Source organism: Leucoraja erinacea, chromosome 1, assembly GCF_028641065.1.
Source record: "Leucoraja erinacea ecotype New England chromosome 1, Leri_hhj_1, whole genome shotgun sequence".
Classification (NCBI taxonomy): Eukaryota; Metazoa; Chordata; class Chondrichthyes; order Rajiformes; family Rajidae; genus Leucoraja; species Leucoraja erinaceus.
In genome coordinates, this window is record NC_073377.1 from 113,892,617 (window position 1) to 113,908,913 (window position 16,297).

The window sequence follows — 16,297 nt, forward strand, 5'->3', positions numbered from 1 at the left end:
AGTTTACTGGAATTTCTTTCATGAACTATGAGAAGACTTTCTTCTTTATCCAGATTATTGCACATTTTAAAAACACATTAGGTTAAAGAGTACCAAATGCATAATTTCTAAATCAGCAATTATTTTTTTTCTCCGCATTAGTGGGTCCAATCTTTGCACACTAATTGTAAAATAATTAGGAAGTAAACCAATTTTCTTCTGGAAGACAATACAAAATTGAAAAAGCTGATGATTGATTTTTTTGTGGTAATATAACCTACATTTAAAATTTAAAAGATTTTGCCATCTGGTCCTGTCCAATTTTCAACAGTGTCTGGGGACAGTATCACCTGCAAGTCTTGCAGTAAAGTGCAGGTAAGTAGATTATCCACTGTAGCTCGACGTATTGATGCAAACTGCGTGATTCAGGCTGTGAATGCAATAGTGGCAAGTATCCCTGGTGAAGTCATCTAAATTAATTGTCATTGTCAGTGTACAGTACAGAGACAACGAAATGCATTTTTAGCATCTCCCTTGAAAGGGAGACACAGGGCGTCGCGGTGTGCCCGCGGTGTGCCCGCTGCTATTTAATGTACACTCCAGTGCTCGAACGTTTTTCATCGTGCTGCAACCATACTTGCCCGCGGTACCAGGAACCGGCCTGGAGAGGGAGTTACTGAGTCCATACCCTGCTGACCCGGGGGTCCGGAGTACCGGAGAGGGGGGGGGGAGTCTGCGACAGTGACAAATACTGGACAAAGGGCCGGTAAGAGGAGCCAGGTGGGGTCTTACCTTGTGCGCCCTCAATGTTGGCTGTGAGAGGCTCTCCCCAAAGCGCAAAGGCTGAAGATAGCTGGGAGAGCAGAGGGACGACGGGATGATACCGATGGAGGCGATGGCTGCAACTGGCCTTTATGTCCAGCTGCAGCTGGGACTTTGAAAATGGCGCCAAAACTTGGCGACTCTTGCATATGGGCTCAGTGGGCTGTTTCTGTGCATTATACTAAATCTGGATTAGTACGGCAATTATTCACTGAACCGTATGCAATAACAGAATTTCACTGCAGCTTGGTTCATGTGACAATAAAACATTGAATGACATGCACACCAGAATATAAATTAAAATACCATTCATGTTTAAAACCTACTTTCTGCTCACACCGTACTGTAGTGCAACGGTCATCACCTGGGTTTGATTCTGATCGTCCATACGAGTTTGTATGATCGGGAGCTGCTCAAGGAGACAAAGTGCACAGTGCGGACACAGCCTGCAGTGGCACAGTACGGTGGAGGACACCTACAACTCTGCTTGGCCAGGCCAACCATACAACACCGCCAGGATAAGCTGTACTTAAAACAACATGGACTTTCAAAACAACACCAAAACATAGCAACACTTATAGGTGGTCTCAGTGGACTATTTCTATACACTCAATCTGAGATTGTGTTTATGTATAGTGATCATGTTTTGAACTTTATACAAAAGAGGAATTTCACTGTACATGTGAAAATAAAGAACCAATGAATCATCAAATAGGATTTCGTTGAGACCACTGTAATCTACATTGTGAAAAATAAAGACGGTCTTGGGATAATTGACCATTCGTTACAACACAAGGCCTTACTCGATACGACCACAGTTAAATGCATCCCATTTCTGCACAATCACAAGAATCGCAGATCATTCTGCCCTCCAACAAATTTATCCAACAAATCTGCTCTGCAACAATTTCAACCAGACTGAGGCAAGGCTCGTCTCGTCATCCAGTGCAAGCAAAAATAAAACATGTGTTGGTGACTCACTCGTTTGCAGCCTCTGGGAGCTTTGGTCCTTCGAGCTTCATCTTCAGTTCAGGTGGAACGTGTAGAATTTCCAAACATGATTTAATGGAGTGGTTCGAGTCTTCCCGGCACACTGAAAGGATAATTGGAATGCAAGTAATTACTTCTCTGCAGCCACAGAGGTCAGACAAAGGGTTATAACTAAAGCATTAGCCTTTCCCTTTCTGATCCTTGGTGTGCCTTTTCACCATCTCCTGCGGTTCTTCTGTTGCAAAAATAGGACGAAGAATGTTTAATGCATACAAAACAAGAATGTGCATCTGGAAAATCTACTCAAAGCTAGTGCCTTCTGTTGTTTACCACAGATATTACGAACATCTTGTATACCTTGACGGGCATAGTGGTACAGCAGACAATGCCACTACTGAACAGTCCTCCCATAAACTGTGATGTAGTCCCAATCTTCCAACCTACCTCAAAAAATCTGCACTCTCTGTAACTGCAATGCTGTAAGGTTGTCACACTATATTCTGCAATTACTATATTTTACTTTGCACTACCTGTTGTACTTGTGCATGACTTGATTGTGCTAATCTATGCCATGATTTGAATGGATAGCACACAAAAATATTTTTAAATCTATCATACACCTGACAAATTAATATCATACAGCTCCAGATCCTGGGTTTAACCCTGACGTCCAGTGATCTCGGTTTGGAGTTTTCACATTCTCCCCAAGACCAAGTGGGTTTTCTCCAGGTGGCCTGGTTTGCTGCCACATCCCAAAGATGTGCTGCAAGCACCACCGCCATCGCTGGCTTGTTTCCGATGTGCCGGTTGGTGGTTTAATTAGTCCCTGCAAATTGCCCCTTGCATAGTTAGATAGCAGAACCCGAGTTGGGGGAATTTAATGGAAATGTAGAGAGAATAAAATGAAATTAGTGTCAATTGGCACTTTATGGTTAATGTGGACTCTCTGGTCAAAGGGCCTAATTCTGTGCTGCATGACTCTTTGGGGTAAAAAACACTCCCAAAGTACCTGTTCGGGTTGTTTATACAGACATTCCCTGATGTACACAATCGTCGACTTAGAAAAAGTCGCACTTACGTAAATGATTCTGTACTCAGTCCCTCGTGCAATCAAGGTAGTTTGTAATCTCCACAACACTCTACGATCGCTCAAGTTACAAGGGAAACAAGCTAGCAATGGCAGTGGTGTTTAGTCAGAAGGCCATGCACCACAGAAACATAGAAAATAGGTGCAGGTGTAGGCCATTCGGCCCTTTGAGCCTGCACCGCCATTCAATATGATCATGGCTGATCATCCAACTCAGTATCCTGTACCTGCCTTCTCTCCATACCCCCCTGATACCTTTAGCCACAAGGGCCACATCTAACTCAATCTTAAATATAGCCAATGAACTGGCCTCAACTACATTCTGTGGCAGAGAATTCCAGAGATTCACCACTCTGTGTGAAAAATGTTTTTCTCATCTTGGTCCTAAAAGATTTCCCCCATATCCTTAAACTGTGACCCCTTGTTCTGGACTTTCCCAACATTGGGAACAATCTTCCTGCGTCTAGCCTGTCCAACCCCTTAAGAATGTTGTAAGTTTCTATAAGATCCCTCCTCAATCTTCTAAATTCTAGCGCCCCATTGGTGCCCCATTGGCGAGATGGAACTGAAGCTGGCAATGGCGACTGTACTTCCTGTTGTATCGACCTCCACCACCATCATGGCAGGGCATTCCAGACCCCCCACTTCTCTGTGCATAAATATCCTGTGCCACACATCTCCATTACACTTTCCTCCTCTCACCTTATAGCTATGCCCTTTTAGTGTTGAACATCTCCACCTTAGGATAAATCTCGACCTAAAAGGCCATTTGCCCACTTGCCCCCAAAGATGCTGCCTGGCTCCTCTCCTTCAGACTGAAGAAGAGTTCCGACCTGAAACGTCACCTACCCATGTTCTCCAGGGATGGTGCCTAATCCGCTGAGTTACTCAAGCACTTTGTTTTTTTTTGTAATCCAGCATCAGTGGTTCCTTGTGTTTATATATTTTTGCAGTATTGTAGCGTAACAGTTCCAGAAACAAATTCCCATGGGCATAATAAGGTCGATTGGGATGAAGAGAAGGAAGAATAAATGGACTGGATTCTAGTTTATGGAAGGACTTTTGGAAGTCTGATCACAGAATGTGATTGATTGTAGAGTCATAGAACAATACAGCATGGAAACAGGTCCTTTGGGTCCTTCAGTCCGAGCTGACAATCAATCTTCCATCTATACTATTCCCGTTTTTTATTCTCATCACATACCCCTTAAATCTCCCACACGAGGGGCAATTTACAACGGCCAATTAACCGACCAACCTGCACAACTCTGGGATGTGGGAGGGAAGGGAAGCAATTGGTCACAGACAAACATGGTAAATGCCACACAGACAGCACCAGAGGTCAGTTTCTTTCATTTAAAGTCTCCAATTGATAAGGAGGCAATGTTTTGCTCACAGGATTCAGATGATATCATCAGTTTTATTTTAGACAGAAATGCTGGAGATATTCAGCGGGTGAGGCAGCATCTATAGAGAGAAGGAATAGGCGACGTTTCGGGTTGAGACCCTTCTTCATAAGAAACGTTGCCTTGTCCTTCTCTCTGTAGATGCTGCATTTTTGTCTACCTTCGATATTTCCAGCATCTGCAGTTCTTTCTTAAACATTAGTTTTATTTTGGTAATTTAGGAAAGAAAGAGGAGACTTTTGACTTCCAAGATATGTGGCACGATCAAGGGTCAAATAGCAAATTCAGAAAGCACTGACTAATGCGGACGTGAACAACTCCCTGGGGAACATAGAGTCATAGAACAATACAGAACGGAAACATGTCATCAGGCCAACTTGGCCGTGGCAATCCAGTTGTTTAGTTTAGAGATACAGCACGGAAACAGGCCCTTCGGCCCATCGAGTCCGCACTGACCAGCGATTCCCACACATTGACACCGTCCTACACACACTAGGGACAATTTTACACTTACACCAAGCCAATTAACCTACAAAACTGCATGCCTTTCGTGCATTGGAGGAAACAGAAGATCTCAGAGCAAACCACGGTCACGGGGAGATTGTACAAACTCCGTACAGACGGCAAACGTAGTCAGGATCGAACCCTGGTCTCATGCTCTGCAAGCGCTGTAAGGCAGCCACTCTACCATTGCGCCACCGTGCCACCCTATATTTGCCTGCATTTGGTCGATATCCCTCTTAACCTTTCCTGTCCATTTATCTGTCCAAATGCCTTTTGAAAATCATAATTGCTCAGGCCAACACAGCAAAGCCCAAGACATAGTTGTTGGTGTGGAAGTACTGCGATGCATTTGTCAGTCCCACGGTAATTGGCTCTCTTTCATTTTCCTCACATCAACAAACTCAGTCATTTTTTTGCACGCCAGCTCTTCATATGCTGTTGACAGAATGCACCATCTCAGCAAAATGCAATGAGGTTAGACTGATGCAAATTCATGCCTTGTTTGGTAATTGAAGAACGTGCATTGGTCCTGAGCCTACGAGAACATATTTTACATTCTATCTTTAGCCTATCAAAATATTCATCCCAAAAGCATTTGCAGGCAATATATTTATGCTTTCTTTTTCAATTGTGATCTGCTTACCTAGTGCTACCTATTATTATTTTTTGAATTATTGAGTTTTTTTAATTTTATATACACACACACACACACACACACACACACACTCACTCTCTTGGCTGAAATAGTCCTGGCTCTTGACTTTGAATACAGTGTGGAAACAGGACCTTCAGCCCAACTTGCCCATGCCAATCAAGATGCCCCATCTACACTAGTCCCACCTTTGGCAAACCTCTTGCGTGAGCCTCTTCTGCACTCTCTCCAAAGACTCCCCACCTTCCTGCAATGGGATGACCAGAACTGCACGCAATACTCCAAATCAAATGCAGCCTGGCCAACCTGATAAGCTGCTACATGAGTTCTTGACTGTTAAACTCAATGTCCCATCTGCTGAAGGCAAGCATTCAATATACCCTCTTTACCTCTCTCTACGTATGTTACTACTTTCAGGGAACTGTTGGCTTGGTTTCCAAGATCCCTCTGTGCATGTTTTTTATGCCATTTATGTTAATTTCCATCGACCAGTACGTCTGAAACAAGGTTTTTTTGGTCCAGATTAATTTATTTACCCATATTTAACTTTCACAGAGAGTCAGATTTGAAGATTTGCCAATCTAGCAAAAACAACCACTGGGTGGTAGAGCGGTGGAGTTGCTGCCTTACAGCGCCAGGATTTAACTACGGGATCTGTCTGTACAGAATTTGTACATTCTCCCTGTGACAGCGTGAGTTTTCCCCGGGTGCTTTGGTTTTCTCCCACACTCCAAAGACGTACAGATTTGCAGGTTAATTGGCTATGGTAAAATTGTCCCTAGTATGTAGGATGGTATTGGTGTACAGGGTGATTGTTGGTTGGCACGGACTCAGTGAACAGAAGGGTCTGTTTATGCGCTATATCTCGAAAGTCTAAAGTAAAGTCTACTGTTATACTTTTGTATACTGCAAAAACATAGAGAACACATTTTGTAATCAATCTCTGCAGTGTATGATTTTTATTTGGCTGAACCTAAAATGAAACAGATGCGTCTTAATATTGTTATTTATATGCACCCAGTTTAGTTTTGTTCCAACCATAGCAGTGAGAAAATCCTGACTTTGCCTTGTGTGGTTATATTGTACAAGCACTGAAAAAAACATAGTGTGCAATTTCCAATGGACCAGGGACAACCTTGTTCCATCCCCTCTCAAAGCCATGTAACATTTATGGTCTTAAATCTTTGCAGTTCAGTGTGGCACTTGAATAATGAATGAAAGTGTCTGGCAAGATCAGACAGGAGAGATGACGGCACATCACAGCATCCGTTAAACCACCGCTACTATCTAAAGAGTTAATGCTCCAGTCTGATCACTCCCGGGTTAAACAAGCAAATTGAATGAGCGTTGCTTTTAAGCAATCATGTTTGGCACCAGAAGCACCAGATTCAATTACAAATCGCTGCAAGGCTTTTTGATCTGTCCTCCGTGCCACGTTGCGGGACTCTATTTGCGCTTCATTGCAAAAACCGCGGCTTTGCTTGGTAAACATTAAGTGTGCTGCACGCAACTTAATTCCTTTTCCTCGTGCTGCCATGGAAACACCACTCTAGCAGTGCATTAAATAAGCAGCTCCTCACCTAGACCACTCTGACTCCTGTGACAACACCTGCACACCAAGATAGACAAGACTAGCAAGCGCGTGGGAGCACAAGAGCCTGCAGGGACCCCTTTAAGTCACACAACATGTTAAGTTAGACATATACATTGCTATTCCTTCACTGCATAGAACAGTACAGCGCAGGATCAGGCTCTTCGGCCCACAATCCTTGTGCCAAACATTAGTTTAGTTTAAGAACATAGACACAAAATGCTGGAGTAAATCAGCGGGACAGGCAACATCTCTGGAGAGATGGAATAGGTGATGTTTCGGTTCAAGGCACTTTTTCAGGTCACCAATTTCTTTTCTCCAGAGATGCTGTCTGACCCACTGAGTTACTGCAGCATTTTGTGTTTATCTTTGGTGTAAACCAGCATCTGCAGTTCCTTCATACATGGGTTTGTAGGTTAATTGGCTTCAGTGGTATAATTTGACTTTGGTACTTGTCCCCAGTGTGTAGGATTGTGTTAGTGTATGAGGTGATTGCTGGTCAGTGTGGACATGGTGGGCCGAAGGGCCGGTTTCCGTGCTGTATCTCTAAAGTCTAAAGTAAACTGAAAGGTATTGACTATCATTTCAGAGAGCGATGCCAATGCAATGGGCAAGAAGCAACATTCAGGCAAGACCAGGGAGGGAAAGAGGACTTCCTTCCCTAAAGGACACTGGTGAAGCAGGTAGACAAAAAAGCTGTAGAAACTCAGCGGGTGAGGCAGCATCTATGGAGCGAAGGAATGGGTGATGTTTCGGGTTGAGACCCTTCTTCAGACAGGTTAGTTTATCCAACAACAATCCTGGAGTTTCCACAAAACCATGACGAATATTTAAGAGGGAGTTAGATGTGGCCCTTGTGGCTAAGGGGATCAGGGGGTATGGAGAGAAGGCAGGTACGGGATACTGAGTTGGATGATCAGCCATGATCATATTGAATGGCGGTGCAGGCTCGAAGGGCCGAATGGCCTACTCCTGCACCTAATTTCTATGTTTCTATGTTTCTATGAATAAAAGTTGTACATAAAATGTATTATGAAAATATATATAAGAAGTTGTACATAAAATGTATTATGAAAATATATATTAGGCACTTTGGTGCCATATGACTGTACTTACTTCTAATAAAATAAAATATTAAAAAAAAAAAAAAAAAAAGTTTCCCAATTCTGATTTATTTAATTATCTGAAAATAGAGTTCAGATATATCAACAACAAGTGAACATTTACCCTGATCCAGTAACATTTCCATGCGGTCTATTTATATTCACTCTCCTGCAAAATACATAGCTGATGCAAGCAGTAAGAAGAAAGTGTTACCATTTAGTTTTCGTTTTAATGAAAAGCCTTTTCTCTCTGAGAACTTTAAGGGTCCATAAATGTAATAACTAAATAATTTCAACCAGTTCCTTCAAAGACACAAGATCAATGGGGAAACTGATTGCCGTTCGCAATCGGCTGACAGTGTCATTCAAGTGGTGACCACACTCTGCGTTTAATTCATGAAGATCAATAAAATAAGATTGAGCAAGAAAAAACTTACGAGGAGACAAAAAGCAAGACATGGGAAACAGCAAAACTTGCTGTTCAAAGACATAACATTTCATCAACGAAGAAACAGTTCTATAACATTGCCACTCTTATCGTCTTCTCCGTGATATCTTAGTTATGAGTGTTGAACATACAGCGTGACAAGGATCAAATTCTCAGTCAAGAATAAATGAGTTCGGTATTCCGACTGCGCATGCCTAGGTCATAGGTCATAGAAACATAGAAACATAGAAATTAGGTGCAGGAGTAGGCCATTCGGCCCTTCGAGCCTGCACCGCCATTTAATATGATCATGGATGATCATCCAACAGTATCCCGTACCTGCCTTCTCTCCATACCCTCTGATCCCCTTAGCCAAAAGGGCCACATCTAACTCCCTCTTAGCCAATGAACTGGCCTCAACTACCCTCTGTGGCAGAGAGTTCCAGAGATTCACCACTCTCTGTGTGAAAAAAGTTCTTCTCATCTCGGTTTTAAAGGATTTCCCTCTTATCCTTAAGCTGTGACCCCTTGTCTGGACTTCCCCAACATCGGGAGCAATCTTCCTGCATCTAGCCTGTCCAACCCCTTAAGAATTTTGTAAGTTTCTATAAGATCCCCTCTCAATCTTCTAAATTCTAGAGAGTATAAACCAAGTCTATCCAGTCTTTCTTCATAAGACAGTCCTGACATCCCAGGAATCAGTCTGGTGAACCTTCTCTGCACTCCCTCTATGGCAATAATGTCCTTCCTCAGATTTGGAGACCAAAACTGTACGCAATACTCCAGGTGTGGTCTCACCAAGACCCTGTAAACTGCAGTAGAACCTCCCTGCTCCTATATTCAAATCCTTTTGCAATGAAAGCTAACATACCATTCGCTTTCTTTACTGCCTGCTGCACCTGCATGCCTACCTGCAATGACTGGTGTACCATGACACCCAGGTCTCGCTGCATCTCCCCCTTTCCCAATCGGCCACCATTTAGATAATAGTCTGCTTTCCCGTTTTTGCCACCAAAATAGATAACCTCACATTTATCCTCATTATACTGCATCTGCCAAACATTTGCCCACTCACCCAGCCTATCCAAGTCACCTTGGAGTCTCCTAGCATCCTCCTCACAGCTAACACTGCCCCCCAGCTTAGTGTCATCTGCAAATTTGGAGATATTGCCTTCAATTCCCTTATCCAGATCATTAATATATATTGTAAATAGCTGGGGTCCCAGCACTGAGCCTTGCGGTACCCCACTAGTCACTGCCTGCCATTGTGAAAAGGACCCGTTTACTCCTACTCTTTGCTTCCTGTTTGCCAGCCAGTTCTCTATCCACATCAATACTGAACCCCCAATGCCGTGTGCTTTAAGTTTGTATACTAATCTCTTATGTGGGACCTTGTCAAAAGCCTTCTGGAAGTCCAGATACACCACATCCACTGGTTCTCTCCTATCCACGCAACTAGTTACATCCTCGAAAGATTCTATAAGATTTGTCAGACATGATTTTCAGACAGGTCACTAGCTATGAGTCTCGGCAACGGTGGTGCTGCAGTGTACAGGCTTGCGTTTCCACCGTAGTCGGGGTCGGCTCTACGTCGCTGTGGGTGTTGTTGAGTTGCTGTTGTGGCGTTCCCGTCCACTCCCCGGTGTCCCGTCCCAGTCCGGAGGTGTCCGGGGTGGCCCTGGGCTGGCATGGCGGTCCCGGACTTGCAGCCGCTGGCTCCAATACGACTTTTTTGTCGTATCCCCCTTCTCTGCCTCCGTCTGCGCTGAGGCCTAATGGCAGAGCTGGCGACCTCGAGGCTCCGGAGGCAGCCTGTCAGGACTCGCCCTGGGCTCGCTCCCGTGAGGGCGGCCCAGCTCGGGGTTGGAACGGTGCTCCCGTGAGGGGCTGTGATGCTCCCTTGAGGGCGGCCTGGCGCGGGGCTGAGACGCTCCCGTCGGGGCGGCCCAGCTCGAGGGAAACGGCGCTCCCGTATGGGCGGCCCAGCTCGAGGGTAACGGTGCTCCCGTGAGGGTGGCCCAGCCCGAGGGAAACAGCGCTCCCGTGAGGGTGACCCAGCTCGGGGCTGGAACGGTGCTCCGATGGCTGAGATGGCGTTCTGGCGGCGATTACCAGATTCCGGGGTTCGGCCGCGGGCCAGTGGACGACGTCGTCAACAGCTGCGTCCGCTGGACTGGAGGGCGGCAGCTTCGACCACCCCGGGCCGCGGTGTTTTTAACCGGCCCGTTCGCGGAGCTCGGTGAGCCGCGTGGCTGATTTTACCATCGCCTGGTGGGGTATCGCCTCAGCGCAGAGGGAGAAGACGAGAGAAGAGACTGCAGCCCTAAGATTTTTGCCTCCATCACAGTGAGGAGGTGCTTGGTGGACTCACTGTGGTGGATGTTAATTTGTGTTTACTGTCTGTTCTGTTGTCTATTATTGTATTATTGTATGTATGACTGCAGGCACAAAATTTCGTTCAGACTGAAAGGTCTGAATGACAATAAAGGAAATTCAATTCAGCTCGGCTCTGCTTATCCTGCCTATCTACCTCCACCCCCCTCCCCTCAGTCCGACACCGAGAACCTGGTGAAGGTGGGCAGCTGCTGGCCCTGATCGAAGATGGGCGACTCGGAGCCGCTGCTGCTGGAGTCGTCCTGGTTGGAGTGAGAGTCTGCGGATGGGCTCCTGCCGGCCATGGGCAGGCCGGGTGCCCACTGGAGCTGCGGGTATTGTTGGTGATGGCGGTACTGGCGGCAAGCAGCAACCTCCTCCCCCTCCCTTCCCCAGCCCAAAGTCCGGGCCAGCTCCAACCAGGTTGGGCCTGATGGCTACCCACAGGGCAGCCCAGTCGAGCACCGGCTGGAGGAGGCTGAATTCAGGCTTGCGCTCGGGCGAAGGCGAGTCTGGGGCCCTCGCTACTCCTCGGGGTTGTGGTTGAAGTGGCAGCGGGTAGCGTAAGAGCAGAAGGTGTGTAAGGTACAAGGGGTGGCGGCTGAGGCCGTGGGTGAACTGGCACTTGTCACCATAGCGGCCCATCAGGGAGCGGGTTCCTCTGGAGTCGGAGTGGGGTTGGGCTGGAGTTGGCGCTGGCTGTGGGCCTGTGGGCCTGGGGCGGCTGGTGTTGTCGGTCCGGGCTGACGGTTGGCCCGGAGATAGAGGCTGAGGTGAGGTGGGTTTGGCGCTTCTCCGCGCTGGGCCTGGGGGCCGGTGTCCCGTCGGTCCAGACGTCTCCGGCCGCCCGCTGAGCGTGGATGGGACACTTGAGTGGGGGGAGGTACCTTGGACAGTCCAGTGGCGGTTTGGCAGAGCTTGTGGGTCTCCCCTCCCCCCCCCCCCCCCCCCAACTGCCCGGTCTCCCCCCTGCTGCCCGGTCCCCTCCCACAATCCCCCCCCCCCCGTCTCTCCCACTGAAAATAGTCAAAAAAATCTGACCCAAACTATACTCACTGAATCTACAGTGCTTCGTTCGAGTTTTATTTATAGCATTCGACCTTTGCCAAATCCTATGAATCTTGGCGTTTTTCAGAATGCCACTCGCTTATTGGACTCAAGATTTACAGATGCCCAATGTTGATTGATTCAGCTGAAGACCATCAAAGACCATTGAAACAGGCCCTTCGGCCCAACTTGCCCACGTCGACCAACATGTCCCCTCTACACCAGTCTCACCTGCCTGTGTTAGGCCCACATCCCTCTAAACCTGCCCTATCCATGTACCCGTCTAAATGTTTATTAAACGTTGCGTTAGTAGCTGCATTAACTACCTCTTCCAGCAGCTTGTTCCATACACCAACCACCTTTTGCATGAAAAAGTTACCTCTCAAGATTGTGTGAAAATAAATTTACCCCTCAGGTTTCCTATTAAATATTTTCCCTCCAACCTTAAACCTACGTCCTCTTCTATTATGGGCTCTATCCGTCAATCTGATCTAATCCTCGTGATTTTGTGCACCTCTATTAGTTCATCTCTCATCCTCCTACGTTCCAAGGAATAGTCCTAGCCTGCTCACCCTCTCGTTATACCTCAGCACAACCCCCCCCCCCCCCCCCCCCCCCCCCCCCCGCTGCAATGCTATTTTTAAGGAACTTGCACAAATTGTGGTATATTTTGAAATAGTAATATCTTAGAGCATTCTTTACAGAATTAATTCTTTTTTAGCACTTTGATAAATAATTGAACCCGTGCAGTTTTTGTACTACATTGATTGAGAGCAAACCATAGGTAAGGATAACAAAGTCCCCGCTGGTGCTCTTTAATTATAAGTGCAGAACAACTGCGGCGGAATCGATTCTAAGTAGTTGCACTAAATGCATGGCATCAATACATTGTAGTCAGCTTATGAAAGTCATTTCATTGATTTCAGTGGAATGGATTTTGGAGGCAGAGTAAAATGTACTGATGCCACTTGCTTGGGGTGAATTTCCAGGCAATCAAGTTTTAATGGCACATGTGCAAAGTGCTAACACAGAGAAAGTCTTTATTTAGTTTTGTTTAGAGATACAACGCAGAAGCAGGCCTTTCGGCCCACTAATCCGCGCCAACCAGCGATCCCCGCACATTAGCACTATCCTGCACACCAGGGACAATTTACAACTTTTACTGAGCCAAATTAACCTGCAAAACTGTACGTCTTTGGAAAGTGGGAGGAAACCAGAGCACCTGGAGAAAACGCATACAATATGTACAAACTCCTTGCGGACAGCACCCTTAGTCAGCATCGAACCTGGGTCTTTGGTGCTGTAAGGCAGCGACTCTATCACTGTGTGGCCCGTATCTTATAAATGATCCAGTAGCGTATTTTACTCAGTGCTGCTGTGGATTTGGAAGCAACAGCAGGAGAAGCTAAGCAAGAGAAAACACTGATTGGCTCTAGCCCAAGTGGGAGGAGAGAAGTGAGTCAGAGGGGAGAAAACAGTTGAAAACTGAGGAATTTGGTTTGTAAATTAGGCAATTTATCAGTCAATATAAGCAAGACGGCTCTTAGGGAGCGGTCTTGTGAGGGAAGTGCCCTGTGAGTAAAGTGTGAGTCTTTGGTTCGAGAGTCTTCGGCGAGGAGGCTGAGGAGAGGAGACTACGCAAAACACTGGAGAGGGAGAGATGAAAGAAGGAGATGTCAGGCAAGCTGATTCAATGCGATGCTTGCATTATGTGGGAGGTCAAGGTCACTGCTGGTGCCTCTGGCTGCTACAAATGCGAGAAGTGCATCCAGATACAGCTCCTGAAGGACCGTGTTGGGGAACTGGAGAAGCAAGTGGATGACCTCAGGTTCGTCCGAGAAACTGAGTCGTTCCTCGACAAGTCCTACAGTAAGATTGTTACACCTAAGGTACTGGAAGAGAGAAGGTGGGAGACAGTGAGAAAGGGAGGGAAGCATGGAATGCAAACGTCCCCAGGTGTTGTACCTCTTGTGAACAGGTTCACCCACTTAGAAGCTGTCGGGACAGAAGACGTTGTTACACTGAGCGGCGGACTGGCTTGCGATGCAAATAGGGCTGTTGAGCCAAAACCAAAGAGGCCAAAGTCAGGCAACGCCATTGTAGAGGGAGACTCCATTGTGAGAGGTACGGACAGGGGTTTCTGCGGCAACAGACGGGATTCGAGTCTGGTGTGCTGCCTTTCTGGTGCCAGGATCCAGGATGTCACGGACAGAGTGCAGAAAATCCTCAAGGGCGAGGGTGAGCAGCCAGAAGTCGTAGTGCATGTCAGCACAAATTATGTCGGAAAGAAGGGGATGAATATTCTGCAGCGTGACTTTAGAGAGCTCAGAAAAATGCTGAAAAGCAGGACCTCCAGGGTTGTCATCTCTGGTTTGCTTCCAGTTCCTCGAGCAGGAACAGGGAGATAGGGGACCTGAATGTGTGGCTGAGGAACTGGTGCACGGGGTAGGGATTTGGATTCTTAGATCACTGGGATCTGTTTTGGAGTAAGGGGGAACTGTACAAAAGAGACGGATTGCATCTTAACAGGTGGGGGACATGCATTCTGGCAGGCAGGTTTGCCACTGCTACACGGGTGGTTTTAAACTGAATAAGGGGGGTGGGGTGTCAAATGGGATAGTTGAGGATGGAGTTAAAGGGAAAAGGTTTCTTAAATGTGTGAGCGGAGAGACAGAGGGGTGTAAAATGAGGGTAGAAGCAATAGGTAGCAAGGTGAAAAGTAAAAGCGGCAGCCAGACAAATCTAGGGCAAAAATCAAAAAGGGCAACTTTTCAACATTTGTATAAGGGGTAAGAGTGTTGTAAAAACAAGCCTGAAGGCTTTGTGTCTCAATGCAAGGAACATTCATAATAAGGTGGATGAGTTGAATGTGCAGATAGCTATTAATGACTATGATATAGTTGGGATCAGGAAACATGGACGTCTACAAGGCAGAGTCCTACCGAATGCGAAGGGCGGTGAAGGACGCAAAGAGAAGGTACAGGGACAAGATGGAGTTACAGATGGAGCAGCAGGACACCAGAAGCCTGTGGCAGGGGCTACGGATTGTAACCAACTACCGAAGCACCACTCCCTCATCCGCATGTGCCGGCACCTCCCTAGCTGACGACCTGAACTCCTTCTACGCTCGTTTCGAGAGGGGCAACACCACTCCAGGTCTGTCGACTATCGACAATACCGACTGCGGGCTGGCTACCGAAGCTGAAGGGAGGAATATGCACACATTCTCGCTGTCCGAGCACGACGTGAGGAGGGCACTGACACGGGTGAACACAAGAAAAGCTGCAGGCCCCGATGGCATCTCGGGGCGAGTACTCAAGTCCTGTGCTACGCAGCTAGCTCCAGTGCTCACTACATTATTCAACCTCTCCCTGGACAAGTCCGTGGTCCCTGCCTGCTTCAAAAAATCCATCATTGTACCGGTACCAAAAAATGCCTCCCCAGCCTGCCTGAATGACTACCGTCCGGTGGCCCTTACCTCGGTAGTCATGAAATGCTTTGAGAGGCTGGTGAAGAATCACATCTGCGCCTTCCTCCCTCGGAACATGGACCCGTTGCAGTTTGCATACCGTCCGAACAGGTCCACGGACGATGCGGTCTCCCAGGTCTTGCACACCGCTCTCTCCCATCTGGACAGCCAGAAGGGGGGCTACGTGAGGATGCTGTTCATAGACTACAGTTCAGCCTTCAACACGATAGTCCCCACCAGACTGGCCGGGAAGCTACTGGAATTGGGGCTCAACACCTCCCTGTGTGCCTGGGTCCTGGACTTTCTCACCGCCAGGCCCCAGGTAGTCAAGATGGGAGGGAATACATCGAAGTCCCTCACCCTGAGCACAGGATCGCCCCAGGGTTGCGTCCTCAGCCCCCTATTGTACTCCCTGTACACACATGACTGTGTGGCTAGGTTCAGCTCCAATTCAATAATTAAGTTTGCTGATGACACTGTGGTGGTGGGCCTGATCTCAGACAATGATGAGAGGGCCTACCGGGAGGAGGTGGCTGATCTAGCACTCTGGTGCCAGGAAACAGCCTCCTCTTGAACATCAAAAAAAACGAAGGAGCTGATCATGGACTTTAGGAGGGCACATCATCCGAGGACGTACACTCCATTGAGTATAAATGGGGATCCTGTGGATAGGGTGAACTGTTTTAAATATCTGGGAGTCCACATCTCTGAGGATATGACATGGTCATCACACGCCTCAGCACTGGTGAGTAAGGCAAGGCAGCGCCTTTACCACCTCAGGCAATTGAGGAAATTCAGAGTGTCTCCGAGGATCCTCCAGTGCTTCTACGCAGCGGCGGTGGAAAGC

At 47.1% G+C, this 16,297-nt stretch overlaps 1 protein-coding gene across 2 annotated transcripts in view; it reads right to left on the minus strand.

Annotated features, from left to right (window-relative positions):
• The window catches only part of ccser1 (coiled-coil serine-rich protein 1), a 1,187,217-nt gene that overhangs the window by 847,761 nt on the left and 323,159 nt on the right, over window positions 1-16,297 (minus strand). For both annotated transcript variants that reach the window (XM_055641555.1, XM_055641564.1), the window contains exon 5: window positions 1,783-1,894. In XM_055641555.1, coding sequence (XP_055497530.1) covers window positions 1,783-1,894 — 112 coding nt within the window. The remainder of the gene's footprint in view (window positions 1-1,782; window positions 1,895-16,297) is intronic.